The 17194-nt window shown below is 36.0% G+C and overlaps 2 protein-coding genes across 2 annotated transcripts in view; one reads left to right on the forward strand and one right to left on the reverse strand.

The window, feature by feature from the left end:
* Nucleotides 1-3301, reverse strand: part of LOC100893521 (thioredoxin-interacting protein-like) — a 30001-nt gene extending 26700 nt beyond the window's left edge. Inside the window, exon 1 of the mRNA XM_030976711.1 lies at nt 3233-3301. The gene's annotated coding sequence lies outside the window, so the exon portion shown is untranslated. The remainder of the gene's footprint in view (nt 1-3232) is intronic.
* Nucleotides 3302-4931: 1630 nt separating this feature from the next.
* On the forward strand, nt 4932-12140 carry LOC581573 (glycosylated lysosomal membrane protein A). The gene is made up of 7 exons (XM_781562.4): nt 4932-5098; nt 7210-7485; nt 8214-8396; nt 9391-9621; nt 10146-10256; nt 10700-10860; nt 11856-12140. The coding sequence occupies exons 1-7, from the start codon at nt 5012-5014 to the stop codon at nt 12043-12045; spliced, it is 1239 nt and encodes a 412-aa protein (XP_786655.3). The 5' UTR covers nt 4932-5011; the 3' UTR covers nt 12046-12140.
* The last annotated feature ends 5054 nt before the right edge of the window (nt 12141-17194 follow it).

The raw sequence follows: 17194 nt of genomic DNA on the forward strand, positions 1-17194 counted from the left end.
AGGGGGGAGTTCTGCAAACCTTTTAGTCATTCATGACACAAATTAGTCACTCCTGACTGGTGAAAGCCATTTCCAGTATAAACAGAACATGAAGCGTGGGAATTCACATCAATTTAAAGAGATCCAAATTCCATATAGATTTGTGTATTGTAAACCAAAAATAGGGTATAAATGACCGAATTGTGACATTGTTGACTTTCTGTTCCGATAAAGGTACTTGAATGATGAAAGTAATTTCCAGTTCAAATAAAACCAAAAAAGTTGGGATTCATGATAATGGGGTCAACTTTATATGTATTACAAAAAGGAATAAAGACATTACATGTAACGACAATCCTGAATTTCATGTCTACTTTTTCTGTTCACGTATTTATATAAATTATTAATCACATTCCATTGCATATTTCCAGCAAATTACAACTCTCCTGATGAAATCTGTTCCTATCATTCTTTGGCTAGAGGGATTACTGAGGTTTTATGGTAATTAATTGTTATTGGATCATCATAGAAACATCTTGTCACCTACCCAAATCAATATATCAAGACAGCAATTGGCCAAACCAAGATCAATAATGCAAGAAATATAAGAAATTAAACATTCTGGAAGATATTTTTTTATTAACCGATCGACATCAGCAAAAGTATAGGAATTTCACAAAGTTCAGTTTGCTTTATTCAATACTTTCATTAAAAATATACAACAGTTAACAAACTAAAACAAACACATGAAAGCTAGAAAATAATATCAATATATAGCATGAGAATAACTTTAAGCAGATAAAATAAGAACTAGGAGCAAAGAAAAAACACAATTACTTTAATGAAAGTATTTGGAGACGAGGCAGGGAGGAAGGGCCTTAGGGAAAAGTCTATATCTACAGTGTATGTAACTATAATATAAGATTTTTTAAAACAAAAACTCAGTTGATAATGAGGGAATCCCTCTATGCCTGGCCGGTTTAGAGTGTACCATACAAGCATTTTAGCTGTCTAATTTTGCTTCTTCTTGCAACTGGTATTAAAGCCTTGCGTGTTGGCAAAGTGGAAATGGAGGAGAGGAAGTATTCTCTGTGATGCGTTTCCAAAAGGAAACGAAACAAGCCCTTGAACCGGTCGACGGCAGCTACAGAAGGCCTGTCCTCATCAGCTCGAGATTGCCAAATAACCTGCTATTTTCAGACTCTGGATATTATCCCAAAGCTCGAAATTGCTTCTTCAACAGACCGATGCACTCATCACAAACTAGCTTGGACGGGCGCAAATTAGCCCAATATTTCGCAACTAGCGGGATATTTTGGAAACAAGACAAAGATTTCTCGAGATATTTTCTCTACAAAATATCCTGTTAATTGCAACTGTGGGCTGATTAAGACGCAAATAAGCTGGATAGTTTGCGATCGGGAGTGTTAAAATAGCGGGTTATTTGGCGAACTCAAGCTGATGAAGACAAGCCTAGAGTGTGGGATAATCTCTGGTAGGATCATGACATACTGACCAAGAAAGAATCAGTCAAAAACAAATGTTAAATGTACCAAACAGAAAATGGTGTAGCATGAGCCCAGCTATTGAGGGGGCACTGACATCATACGAAGGGGTAGAGGGGATTACCAGTTTTAATGTGTTTATGAATTGTGAAATTACAAGGCCACGTACTGATTAGTGATTACAGGGTCAAAATCCAAATAGAAAATGGTCCTATCATTTTCTTTTCACGTTCATTTTCTTATCTACCTTTCTTTCTTTTTCCATATTTTTTTTCTTCATTTGTTCAATTGTTTTGCAGTTCAATGTGGGTGGGGTCATATCCCCTGAAAGACAAAGATTTATCTGGGATTGTCAAAAAGGAAAGGGGGGGCAAATGTTAATATCGGTGGTGGAAATCCACAATCGCTGGGTATAATAACCTTTAGCAACTGTAGAGCGAAACCTGTATGAATACAAAGCTGGGTAGTTACTGTTGGAATCATAATAACATGTTTGTTACCTGTCTTTATAAGCAGGTAATCTAAGTACGGATTAATTTTAATTGTAGTTTTAATGAGCAATAATGATCAAAAGAATAATCAAAACAAAGTCTTAAAATAGTGGTTATTTATTTGACAGGTGATCTTTCTAAACTGGTGGATGCTTTTAGAGCAGGAACTGCTTTAATTTTTGTTTAAAAAGTGGGAGGGGTTGCCTGTTTTTCCCTGATGTGGTAGTTCTATCCATATTTTGCCTACATTGTGCGACATATAACACTTTATATGTGAGTGGATACTGTGTGATATATTGTCATCTACTGAAAATAACATCTCACGATTATGTGACTCAGGTGGGGATTAACAGAGTGACTTCATAGTTACTGTAGTGATGAAAACAAAGTTATTAACACATCATAGATGAAACAATGAACAGAGAATCAGAAAATTCAAGGAAACAGTTATCTGTGCATGTATTGTCTATGTAGATCCAAACAAACAAAATAAAAAATCAGATATATACAGTGGTGGATCTAGGGGGGGGGGGGGCACAGGGGGCATGTGCTCAAAAAAAATAAAAAATAAAAAATTAATGCTCACTACCCCCCCCCCCCCCCCCCCCCCCCCCCCCAAAAAAAATGAATGTAAATATGTGTCTCCTCATGCAAATCGATAACTTTCTATTTTGGAAGGGGGAGGGCGTTTGTACCGTCATAAATTTGTCTGTGGTGTCTGGGATTTTTTTAATCAAAAACTCTTCTGAACATGAACACTACGAGAATCCTTTTTAGCCATCAGGAGGCAGACTTGACAAATTTGTTCAGACTTCTACCAAATGAGATAACCATACTTCTTGAGGCATGTATACTCACATCACTGAAAATAATTGTCATCTCAATTTCCACTTCAACTCATCAAATCCACAACCACCAGTGCACCACCATCACCATCATTATAATTATCCCACTCGAGATCGCAGGCTGCACATCTCACTTGCCAAGAGAGCGGAGTCGGAGTGCATACCTCGCCTCGCAACCTGGCGGAGGGAAAGTGCTCACCGTCGAGATCGTGCAGGCCTACTTCCGTATCTCAGCGTCTGAGAGATGATTTAGTCATCTCTAATCCTTGTTTACGTCTAAATTAATGTTTCAAGTTCACTTTAGAAGCTCTCTCATGTTCAAATGTTGCACTATGAAATGTTCAACAAACAAATTGACATAAATTGACAAGAAAGAGAAAGAACGAAAAGTAAGAAGTGATGGAATACTCACAGAGTACGGGGATGATCACAACACTGAACAGGTGCATTGACGCATTAAACAGCCCAGCTGATCTATCTTGGGTCATGTTACACGTTGTGCATGCGACCGCGACAGGCAAATGAATGCAGAATAGCGTCATCTTGAGTTCAAAGCAGTATATCAATCAATCAATCGGATCTTCTTCATCTTCTTCTTCTTCTTAATTCTTCTTCTTCTTCTTTTTTGTCTTCTTCTTCTTCTTTTTCTTCTTCTTCTTCTTTTTCTTCTTCTTCTTCTTCTTATTCTTCTTCTTCTTCTTCTTCTTCTTCTTCTTCTTCTTCTTCTTCTTCTTCTTCTTCTTCTTCTTCTTCTTCTTCTTCTTAATTCTTCTTCTTCTTCTTCCTTTTTCCTTCTTCTTCTTCTTCTCCTCCTCGATCCTTCTTCTTCTTCTTCTTCTTCTTCTTCTTCTTCTTCTTCTTCTTCAATTCAATTCAATTCAGAACTTTATTTCAGACTCAACTACACAAGGCAGAGGCCCATAAAACATATGTTACATAGATATATAGGGAGTATAAACATGATGAGTATAATAACAACAAAACTATACAAAGAGTATAACTAAACTATACTAGGTCTACAGTACGTACAAACAATCTAAACTCTAAGAGTAACATGTAACCTGCAAGGTTGATAAAAAAACACATAATAAACTAACTCTAAGCTGTACCTGTAACTGTAAGATTAAAATAAGTACATGTATAACAATCAATAACAATCTATTGAAGTTGTATCTTGTAACAATCTGTCTCTGTTCAATTAACCAGAACGATAAACCTATAATAAATAACTATTATAAAAAACAAACAAACAAGGATACTGGAATCCTTGGTAACAGGAACATAATGGTCAATTGCCATGTGTCAGCAGGCTATTCAGCCAAAATCTCCAGAGGCCCGATGTGTACCTAAAATAACTATACGAGGGGTTCACTAACATCTTTAAAATACCATTCTCAGACACATCCACTCTCTGGATGAACTTATACATAAGATTTCGTAATACAGCCGAACAGGCTGGAACATTCAACTCAGCAAACATTTGACTAGCACTAAAGTATCTAGGTACCCTATAAGAAGCATTCTCATGGCATCTTCTTCTTCTTCTTCTTCTTCTTCTTCTTCTTCTTCTTCTTCTTCTTCTTCTTCTTCTTCTTCTTCTTCTTCTTCTTCTTCTTCTTCTTCTTCTTCTTCTTCTTCTTCTTCTTCTTCTTCTTCTTCTTCTTCTTCTTCTTCTTCTTCTTCTTCTTCTTCTTCTTCTTCTTCTTCTTCTTCTTCTTCTTCTTCTTCTTCTTCTTCTTCTTCTTCTTCTTCTTCTTCTTCTTCTTCTTCTTCTTCTTCTTCTTCTTCTTCTTCTTCTTCTTCTTCTTCCTTTTTCCTTCTTCTTCTTCTTCTCCTCCTCGATCCTTCTTCTTCTTTTTGTTTTTTGTTTCTTCTTCTGTTTTCCTCATATAATATAAACGGTTTCTCTTTTCTGCATAATTTCTGTGAGCTTAATTAGCACAAACGAGCTGTGAAAATGTCGGGGGTGAATAAAAAAGGGAAGTCAGTTAATTTGTTGGTAATTGCAGCTTATCACAATTATAATATATTATAAAAAATGAAGTTGTTGGTGATTGCCGTATTTCGCTCAACAACAAGAACAACGACAAATACTTTGCATTGTTGGTCACGTTACTTGATGATCACATGACTATTAGTCTAGCGGAAATCAGTCAGCAAACACGAACGAAGTCTCAGATTTACCGACAACATGACTGCCTTTACATTAAGTTTTCTCTGGTTATTAATCATTTCAACTATTACAGTTGGTGTTTTATGTGGCGAAGAGTCAAGAAACGTAAGTTGATATTCATTTTTGTTATTTTAATGACCAATTTTGGTTGATTTTTTCTTACGTTGATCGCGACGTGGAAGGGGCAGATTCTATCGGCTCGCTATTGAGTGGTCGTCGGGAAGCTTTAGTAGGGTGTCTGATCGCGCACCCGATGTTGTGTGCTAAAATTCTTCCCATAGAGATTACACGCATCCCTATGCAGTCTACGTGCATTGCGCGACCATGCAAAAAAAAGTCAATTTTTTTTTTTCAATTCGAGATTCAAACCTTTATCTGTTGTGATCCTGAAGGTGATAATCAATAAATGAGGTGTCATATTAAAGAGCAGGTAAATTCCAATATTTCTAAAGGGGCGTAGCCCCCGAAATTCTAAAAATATCTTGGTCAAAACAGCAATTGAAACATTGTGTCCTGGCTAACTCTGAGGTTTGTCACTTTTGAGATATGACGCCCTGATCGATAAGTAGTCCCAGTCCTAAGGAACAATTCTATGTGCTTATATTTTCGCTAGCCCCCAGGGATCACAACTGATAACAGTATAAAAATACCCTTCTCGCTATTTGGTGGATCAGCTAATTAGGGGGCGTGCGCTCCGCTCAGTCCAAACCATGGTTACATCGCGTAACATCTCCGCGCACGAACGAAACCCCAAATTCAAGTATGGGTGGCCATTCGCGGCATAGAACCCGGAAGTGAATACACGTTATAGTCAATGGCAATATCGCGGAGACATCTCCGCGATATTGCCATTGACTATAACGTGCATTCACTTCCGGGTTTATTGTGCGACGAACGCCAACCATACTAGTCAATGGCACATGTCGCGGAGACAGCGTAGCTCAAGCTGCAAGTCGCGGATTGGCTTAGCAGCATGCGTACGATATGCATACGCTTGCATATCGCGCGATACAGCTGTTTGGCTAAATTTAGCAAAACAACATCACTCTGCGTAGACGTCTTTTTCGTCGATTTTGACCAAAATGATATGAATATACCAGCGTTTTGGAGGGGCTGTAACTTTTGATAGAAACATCGGTGAGACTTGAAATTTGAAATGTATTATTCTGATAACATCTTTTATTCAAATATCAAACAAAAATGGTGAAAAACGATCCCAAATTGAAAATTGAAAAATCGTTCAGACACCCTAGCTTTAGCGACAAGTGTTGTTCAGGGTCCCGCTGCGCGCTGTCGAACACTTGTGTCTGATCTGTGAATTAGGTTCTAGGGTCTATGTCAGAAGATCAGCGTATAATAAGTGAAAGTGGAAAGGGTACATTTGTTTAATTAATGTTATACGTGTGCCTATTTGCCCTGTTTTGTGCATTTTCATGATGTGTGCACGTGTGATGCATTTTTTTAAAACTCTTGTTCAAGTATTTTGAGAGAGAATCTATTATTGTGATTCATTTCATGTTGAGGGTTTTATTATTAAAGTCTGGGTATGTTTTGTAACTTCCCAGGAATAATGAGAAGGAAAAACAAAAGCTCTGCCCCGATAGACACTGTACACAGTCTACACTAACAGGGTCTGACTCTGAGTTGATGGCATTTACGTTTTGCTTATTTGAACAAGACTTCAATTCATGACACGATGTAGAGACTAGTGTCTCTGCGTCAAGTTTAGATTGGATCCAACATAATTGTCTGGGACGAGCTATATCAAATCATCGTTGAACTGCCTTATTTGGAGCAGTTCAAGGTGGCTCTTGAATCAATTTAGTTTCCTTTTCAGGAACTGTACCGCATAGAGCTATATATAACAACTCTATGCTTTATCCTCATCTAGATGCTGAACAGGCGTTGATGAGTATCACCATAGAAGTAGAAGTCTATTGTTGTTTTGCACTAATAATGGAAAGAAATTTGAGAGGATTAGAAAAAAAAGCACTATTCGTATAAGAGTAGGGGGAAACCTCTGTGTAGTGGTCCACCTGCACACCCCAATCAGGGCCATGTATATACATGTACAGCATCTGCAAGGATCTTCAGTATTGAAGGGGAAGATTATCTTGAAGAAGAATAAAGAGTTTTTAAAGGCAATCTTTACATCGGTGCAACTTATCCCCATCGCAATAACATGCACTCTTTCTTTTTCACATTTTATCTCACAGGTAACGGTCACCTACAATGATGGCTGTGACATCCCTGAATGCAAGGACGTAAAAGGGCCTTTTTACAACCTTGTCCACTTCCGAGCGAAAGGGACGACGGACACAATCCACCATGTTTGGAGTTCCATCGGAGCGCCGAGTCTGCTGGTCGCGAGAACGAAGACCACGGCCATAATGAATGTGGATTGGAAGAAAGTCATCGCTAGGGAGGGAGGAGCTATCACTTTCAGCCCCGATGGAGATGTGTTTTCAGTCTCAGCCTTTGTCATATCAAGGGTATACAGCTCTGTTCCTTCTAGAATCATAAACTAACATTTGGTTGTTTTTATTTTTCTTTTATTATTATATATTTTAAAGAACCATTATGATATAGAGTACCGAAGTGCTAACGTCATATTCGGCCGTCATTCAGGTGACTGGTTCCAAACAACAGAGCCTACGCATGAGGTGTACCTTGATATTATTCAAGCAACAGGCTGGAGCAGGGCAAATTCAATGTTTGGCACAAAATTGTTTGGAACCAGCAACCTTGACAACGTGGCTAATATGATGTTGCACTTTGGTACTCTATTGTAAGGCGTGCTCATATGTTTCAGGATTTCATGATTATCTTATTCTTTAAATGTTCTTGAGCTCTCCCTCTGGATCACCTCCCATCTTCCAGATGGTACTAGTAGGTCCGTAGAATCTATTAAAAAAGAATTATTAGAATTGGAAGATAAATATGCTCAGATACATAGACTTAATCAGAATAATATAGTATAAGAGGTAAAGAATGATGAGGGTTTTTTTTTTTAATTGCTGATACATCATATTCCTCTTTAGATTCTTTTGTAACTTAACATCATATTCCTTTCCCAAACAACCTGTACACTGGTCACTGGATACTGGAAAAATACATATCTGATTAAAAAATAAGTTGAAATATATTCATATGTACAAGTACAAGTGGTTGCTTGAGTAGTTTCTTTAAAAAAATCTAACTTATTTATTTTTTGTTACAGCTGTTGGAGTATGATGATGAAAAGGATACAGCAGACATCACAAAGGTCAACGTTACGCGGACAGTGGACGTATCTGATCTGATGTGGTCAAATGTCACCATCAATAGCACAGAAAACACAGCCCTCTTTAGCACAGTGCCAAGTATGCCGCCAGCAGCTGAGAATGGATCCCTGGCTTTAAAGGTATATAGTGTAAATGCAGAAATATATTTGTGGTACATTAATTTTTCTTGAATTTCGTGCTAAGATCGGCAAGCGCAAAATTTTAGAACTTGCGAAAATATAAGCACGACTTCTTATGCATGTTTTGAACGAGCTGAATTGCGTGCAACATGAATTTAAGGACCTGCAAATATGTTTTGGGATCGCTCAGCAGTTTTTGGGGTCACTCCTCTAAATGTTAATGATAATTTCTTGAAAGAGATACAGCAGGATCCTTTTAGAAAATAGTCCTTTTACTTACCGGATGAAAGATTGAATCGTGTACTACTTTCATGATTACTTTCAGATTCTATGATTGCTCATTTCATGTTATAATGTTTCAACTGTATGTGTAAGTTTCATTCTTTTGAATAGGACAAATTGAACAACCTTTTAAAAACAAAAGATTAATGTTCCATCTGTTTCAGAATGACCCTTAACCTTTTAAATGTCTGCGTTGTTATTATGAACCTCAAAGCCTATGATCATGGCAATGATCTGTGGTCCTTTTCTTTTGCCCCCATATTTATATTTTATCTGGGGTATTTTGCGATATCTCAAAGAGTACATCAATAAGCCTTATTTACATTCAAGCTTATTATACTTCACATGTCTGTATCTTGTAACGTACAGATAATTGAGTAGGATTTGTGTCCTACTTTTTTCATCCTCACTAGCCATAAAATTTTATTTTCGCCATGGCCTTTTTAAAGCCTATATACACTAGTTTGACCAGGAGGGATTAGACCTCCCTGCGTGGTCATTGGCAGGTAGAAATCTCATCAAATAAGCTCTCAATTAATATAAGAAAAAGGGGACCATGGGGGATTGACGGGTACCGCTTAGGAATTGTTGGCTATGTAGAGGGCGCAAATAGCTACAAGTAGTGCAGTCCCACTTTAAAGGGAGTTTACCATGTGTGAACAATGCTTTTCCCCCATCTATTTCAACATTCATCTTGTACATTCCACTCTAGGTTCAATGCTTTGGTGTCGAAGGCAGGAGCAAAGATCTACCTCATTTACAGCACTTGCCCAACACCACCGAGTTTGCGCTGGTCCTTGACAACCTGGAACAGAACTACAACAGCACCCGGTATGCATTGGAGATGCTTCTCGTGAGGGATCAGCAAAAACCTAAGCAATCGGGCATCAATCTCAAGAGTATAGCCACCATAGATGATGAATACACACCTGCTGTCTTTAAAGTAAGTAGACTCGGTATATATAAACATGTGTATATATATATATATATATAGAACAAATGATTAAATTTAGATAATCCTCCTTCACGGCAATATACAAATAATAATTAAAACGATTGAAATAAAAATCAGCAGTTAGAGGCACAGGGAAAAATTAGTAAAACTTGTTTTTTTAATTAGTCAACCCCCCCCCCCCCCCCCCTCCCTCCCCTTCATACAGAATACTAGATCTGCCCCTAAGTAGATATTATCTGTTAAACAGGCACGGTTATTGCTAGATGTTGGTCTGTGTGGATGTAACAACCCCCATTCAAATTTTCCGTCAGAATATATAAAGTTTGATTTTTCGTAACTTTTTCATTGAAACATGCATCAATGGAACCTGAGCATGAAGACCACTTGTCTATTAAGATCCTTTTTTTTTTCCTGTTGTCTGCTTTCTGTTCTTTTGTACAGGTTTCACTGTATTATTTTATAATTGGTCCCCTTGAATTCATCTGTATATTTTCTTTTTTCTGTTTGAACAGACATATGAAGTGGTATTAAACAATACCAGTCCGTCTGACAAAGGAAGTTTTATTCAGTGGAAACCAATCACATACACCAGCACCGACAGGAACACGGAAGCTTCCAAACCTGTAAGTTTTTTTATTTATTTATTTCTGATATGTATACAGGGTGGCACATATCACCTATTTGGTGGTCTTCCGTGAGGCCCTCATGTCAATGTTGTTATGACTTTGGCTAAGATGTCCTTTCAAACTTTCTTTCATTCAACTTGTAAGGGCTAACAAATAACAGTAATTGACACATACATCAGTGCATTTGATTGGCTGTGAACACATTTTGTGATACAAGTAGCATTATGTTGTGGGATTTGATATTGCTATGAAACAGCCCTGGAGGTTGATTGCAACATTTTCTTACACGTCACCATTTTCTGCTATTCTAGTACTCTTGCAGTATTATTCCATCCAAAGTCTTAATAATGTTCCCTCCCAGTTGGTTCTTGGTTTCCCTCTTGGTAAACAACTGCAGTAATATTTTCCCATTATTTCTTTCTTCAATCTCAAACATTTAGATTAAAACCTATGCAGTAAATTCTACCAATCACTACATCAGCAATTACAGCATAGCACATTCCTTCTTTGATGATCTGTCTGCGTTGGATTTGGGAAGCCTCAATATCTCGTTTGGTATCGGTAAAGATGGCTTTTACAAAGCTACCAAATATTATGTGTGGTAAGTGAACCTGAATTATTTACAGTAGGCCTGTCTTCATCAGCTTTAGTTTGCCAAATAACCCGCTATTTTAACTATCCCGATTGCAACCAGTTAATCAGTTTACCAGTTAATTTGCGTCTTCATCAGCCCGTAGTTGTAATGAGCGGTATATTTGGTAAAGAAAATCGCCAGAGAAATCTTGGTCTTGTTTTAAAGATATCCCGCTATTTGAGAAATAGCGGGCGAATTTGCGCCCGTCAGAGCTAGATTGTGATGAGCGTATCGGTCTGGTGAAGACATACAAGCTTGGGGATAATATCCCCGAGTCTGAAAATAGGAGGTTATTTGGCAAACTTGAAGCCGATGATGACAGGCCTAGTTGCAATGTGGACGTAGACAAGAATTTATTGTTGTTGTTTTTGAGATACTATAGTACATGGACACCCGAAAAAGTTGTATTAAAAATGTGACAACCAGCTCAAAATCACCAATTAATTGCTATATTTTAATTTTTCTCTCTAGCTTTCAGGTAAGATAAGCACATGTAGCCCAGGATCCATGTTACTAAAAAAAAATGTAAAAATGTCTTGTTGAGTAGACTACTTTATGCACGCACATTTTCAGCTATATACATCAGAATCTAAGCAAACAAATACCTGTGACCATGGGAGGTGGAGGGGGGGGGGTGGATTGATAGTGCCCCATCCACTGTGCTTTTAGGTATAGTATGACATATTCTTCTGATACAATTAATCTATGGACAATTTTGAACACTATTCAAATTCCCATCCAGAACATGTATTGATGCCCTTCTCCTGGCCCCATTTCACAAAACTTGTCATCAGTGACAAATGGCAGTTTTTTTTATAAGCTAGTGAAATCCTTGCTTCCGATTGGTTATCAACAGATTTGTCACTGATTTTGTCATTTATCATTGATAAAAGGCTTCGTGAAACGCCCCCAGGTCTCTACTTCTCAATCTTCCTCCCTCTTTGCTCACCAATTGTTTACAGGAACAGCGTGGCCGGATACGGGACCCCGCCTAGCGACGGCCTCTCCATCCTCATCATCTCCATCATCTCCGTCGGTCTTGGTATCCCTGTCCTCCTCATCTTCCTAGGAGGAATCATCGTCGCCTGCCAGAAGAGGAGCGCTCTCAGTAAAGACAATTCCTTGACCAAGTATACCTCCATAAACAGCTGAAGTCGTTGTTTAGTGTGTGTGTGAAAGGGGCTTTCCTTATGATTATGAACACAGCAAGTGTGCGCAACATTGAACTGTACATCAAGGCCCCATTTCATAAAACTTATCATCAATGACAAATGACAGTTTTTTTTTATAAGCTAATGAAATCCTTGCTTGTAATTGGTTGTCAGCAGATTTGTCACTGATTTTTGTCATTTGTCATTGAAAAAAGGCTTTGTGAAATGGGTCCCAGGTGCCAGTTCCTTGAAAAGTTCCTAAGTCTAAGTTCATGGACATCTCTTAAAAGCTTGTGTTAATTAGATAACAAATTTTCCTATGGGATGTCCTAGAAGACTTCTGACAGTTTCGAGAAACTGTCCCCAGGTTGATTTTCATACACTTTTGTTTTATTGGCGCTCACTAAATTTGCATTTCATCAAAAGACTGTCGAAAATGTCATCTGTTGAGAGCCAGAAGGGTGTTGATTTATATACTTACTGGGAAAAGAAAAATCTCTATTTTGTGAGTGCTTAAAAGTAGACCCCATTAAAATCAAGGCGGTTTTTTGTTTAAACATCAGATAAAGCTTTGATTTTTATTTTATAGGCCTTACGCATCTCAACAAAATTGACTGTTGGGAGCCAGGAGGACATTAACTCTTTACTATAACATATATGTAATAACACAGAGATAGCCCCCTTTTGTTCTGAATAGACATTGTGACATTTTTTTCATTAAGATACATACTTACCCATATATATTTTGTTCTTAATTGTGAATCTCATTTCCAATTTTATAGACTTGCTTGTCTTTCAGGTGTTTTTTTTTTCTTTTGAATGATGCAATTTATGTACAGGTAATTTTTTTTTTTTTTAAATATTAAACATGCTCATGTGTCGCCAGTATTGCAAGATGTGATCTTTGTGCCACAGACATCACATACATGTAATTATGAGACTGTGTATGCTGTGGACAACTTTATGTTTATGTAGATTAATTGTATATGTATATCAGTATTTAAAGGTCATTATGTAACTTGGAATATTCGAATTGAAAACCAAAATGAAATGTCTTGAATAGTTTTGCTGCAAATATTAGAGTAACAATGGCAGTACTATATCAGGTACCTGTAACCTTTATTTAAGGTAAAAAAGTAAGAAATTGATTTCAACAGAATCAAACAAAATTTCCATCAAAGTATTATAGAATAAAGGTAGATAATGTGTACTAAATCAATGATAATAACAATAATATAGGGTTCTTGTATAGCGCATATCACATAATATAACGTCTTTATGCGCTTCCAAAGAGCTTTGGAAGTTATTACCCTAGCTTTAGCTCTGGCAGCCGTTATCAGTGCACAGTGCATGTCAAGGAATAATCCTACCAGGTACCCATTTATCTCACCTGGGTCAAGCGTGGCAAATGTAGATCAATGTCTTGCCAAAGGACATTAGTGCCGCGGTGGGATTCAAACAGCGAACCGTGTGATAGACAGTCCGGTTACATATCCACTCGACCAATAGTAAATTGTACATGAGCGATTTTATCAAAGATATCTTTTCTGGAGTGTTCAGTGCTCAAACTGAATCATCATATTCAACATTATCTTTAAATTTGTTTCAATAGACTTTCAGATTTTGGTGATACTGTGTTTAACTCCCACAAACATTATTATGAGGCCTTAAAATTGCTTCAGCCTTCTTTTAGTTTTCTGCACTGAGCCACAAAAGAATAGAGCGTTTATCCTCCAGATGAAAATCAAGAGATTTCCAACAATTTCTGAAGAATGAAATTTCATTTCTAGTACTCAAGATCTTGAAATCGGACTACTTGCTGAGAGCCAGAAGGGTGTTATGTGTTTTAAAATCATCCTTTAACAGAGTTACATGTATTGCCCTTCTGGCTCTCAAAATGGTAACGGCCAATCAAGATCAATGTTGCATGCACTCATTGTTGGCAAGGCTGACTATTAACCAATCAGAATTGTTTTTCAACTTTGCACTTGATTGCAAACCTTTGTGTCATGAGGACCTGTATATGTACGTCAAAACAGTTCTGTAGAAAGTAGAAAGTAAATCTAAGTTTATATGCAATACCATGATTGGAGTTTTCTGGTAATTAAGAGGCTATTCTGTTGACAACCCCCATGTCATTTATAGATACATGTGTGTACATGTAAATCTAGTTTAATTTTGTTGTAGTACTTAGATTTCTGTGGACTGTATTTAATCAAGGAATCATGAAATCTGTCAGGAAATTTTCTTTTAATCTTGCCAGGTAGAGTTTTGATCATTTTCTAGTACAAAGCTCATGTAATCAGTTTTATTTACAAATTTTGTACCGGTATATGCATTCACTTTCATGTTTTTTTTTCCTTCTCTTTTTTTTTCTTCTTCATTTTCTTTATTTCACTTCAGTATACTGTGCAATGTATGAATGAAGGTTTCAGGTTGTGCATTCATGATATGCAAAATAGTAACCAGCAATTATATTGTTAAGAAATGAATAATTCTGAAATGTAGCTTGCTGATGGCTGCCATTTTCATGTAGGATTATTTATAATTCTTCTTTTTTTTGGGGGGGGGGAGCATTTTTTTTCTATTTTATGAACAAAAATATATTTGTTTCTAGGGATTAGATACATATCTTAATACCCAATATATATCAATACCCAATTGTATAATCTCAATATACAGTAGAAACTTTTTAATATTAAAAGAGAGAAGTTATAACAATCTCTCATTGTATGAAGGTAATTTTGCTAGTTTCTCTTCTTTAAAAAAAACATAATTAAACCCCGATATATTACGTGTCTAAATAATTTTTGTTGTTCTAAAAGAGTTTGTTATGACAAGATTCTAAAAAAGTTATGAGCAACATGTACCTATTTGTTTTATATGTTACGTCTCTCTGCGACTTAAAAAGTGCCTACATTTTGCAAATTGTCTTGTACAGGTACATTGTATACATAAAATGTTAAATTAATCTGAAAGAGGCGAGATGATTTGTGTATATCATTTGAAATTTGAATGCAATGAATAAAGTATGATTTTTGTAATAAAATATACAAAAACTGTATCTGTATTTTCACTCTTATTTTTGAAAATTTGTGTTGAGTTGTTGATATAATTAGATTATTATCGCTAATATAGTAATGTCTCTGCTGTACATTTTTTATTTAAGCTTTTATACAAGTATGTCACATCTTAAAGAAATTACAAAACTGGCAAGTGTAGGAATAATTTAGTTTTCAATTGTATGTGCACGCACTTTGTGACCAGTTCTTGCGTTACCTTTTTACAATACCACATGTTTGTTGAATTGTATATTATGTAAAGAAAATATTGCTGAAATCTTCAAATTAGCGACAGATACTGACAAAAAACTTGACACAAATGTTGTCATCACAAAATATAGATCAATTTTTATTTAATGAATGAATACTTTTTTTTATAATATAAAGGATTACTTATTAATCATCAAAGTGATAGAAAAAGTGACTGTCTTGAATAAAATATTTTACTATAATTTCATATATTTTCATAAAATGTCTCTTCTCGCAGCACACAGGTGATGTTCATGAAAGAAGCATAAAAATCACAGATTTTCCTTCTTTGGAAATGATCATATACAATAATTATAAGTCTTCAGTTACAATCTATAAAAGTGGCAAGAAACCCTCTTAATTTTATAAAAAATTTGTGTCTGAATTGTTATTTTCAAAAGACATTTTCATCATTTTATATTCGTCATGTAGAATGAATCTTGTGTGATCAAAATTAGACTGGCACTATCATTCTGTGGTAATAGAGAAAGAGAAAGAAAACAAAAGTTCAATCTTTCGTTGAAAAATTACAAAAACACATTTGGCAAGGTCTTCAGCAATAAGAAGAAAAGAAAGAAAAAAATATCAACATAAGCAATAAAACCATGATTAAACAAAAGATTGCATATTAGTTAAATATATGCATCATTCATGACATTTGAATTGGGTAGAAGAAAATAATGTGCGTAGCATGGTCTCCTAAACAGAAATACTTGTCGTTTAAAATCAGCTGATCGGGCAATAAAGTGTTTTATTAATGTTCTTCTGGGTACTCTGAAATAACCAACAACAAATTATATATGAGTATGAATATACTTAAATTCTATACAGGAAGGAAAAAAAGCCAGTATTTAACCCCCAAGTCAGATGGTCACTCCATCAAACGGGCTCTAAACCAACCGACTAAAAAATCTTGGGCATTATAAGGTTACTATAAATTTCTGTTCTGTTTTCGACTGACCGGTCGGTGTTGGTCTTGTCAGTGTGACACGGGTATCAACCTATTGCATACATTTATTAATGGAAAATACATGTACATACCAGGAGGGGTTCTAGTAGAAAAATTAGGTGGGGGGGGGGGTGCCATCATTTTCAACATGCCTTGCAGAAAATTAGGGGAGGGGGCTTGACCTCCCCAAACCCCCATACAATTGCTATACTAATACATACATCCATACAATGCACACACCCAAGTTGCATACAAGATGAACAAAATACTATAAATGAAGTAAAAGTGAAATTCTCAAATTTGCTATTGATGTGCGTTAATTGCATATTCTATAAACCTTAGGAAATAGTGGACTATGTAGGCTAAATATTCCTTTACATTTTTTTCAATACTGATAATGGAAGATATTTTCTCATTTTTCTAACATCATATTTTCTAAAAAGTGAGTGTAGAATGTATTACATTTGAACATTTCATTCATTAATTCATTATTCTATTCAATTTTATATTCATCTGATAAATATCACTTCTTTTGTAGGAAAAAGAAAAACTTTATATTTTCAATCTTCACTCTGCGTTCATGAATGTCAAAGCATAATTCATTTGATTTGTTTCTTTATACGATGTATACGATTTCAGTTCATAATTGTAATGCATGATTTACGTGAGCTGATTATAGAATTACATTTGGCAGTTTAATTTGGCCAACTTTTAAAGAGTTCTTATACAAAAAATTAGATCATTTCTACAAGCAGTTGTAACGAAAAATATCTACATGAATTTCCATATGACGTCCACGTCCTGTACTTATTCAAAGAAGTTAATCATCATATGAACAACATGATGCAAAATTACTCCAAAGATGACAAATGGGAACAAAGAAAATAAAC

The sequence above is a fragment of the Strongylocentrotus purpuratus genome, unplaced genomic scaffold (genome assembly GCF_000002235.5).
Source record: "Strongylocentrotus purpuratus isolate Spur 01 unplaced genomic scaffold, Spur_5.0 spur5_scaffold_9, whole genome shotgun sequence".
Lineage (NCBI taxonomy): Eukaryota > Metazoa > Echinodermata > Echinoidea > Camarodonta > Strongylocentrotidae > Strongylocentrotus > Strongylocentrotus purpuratus.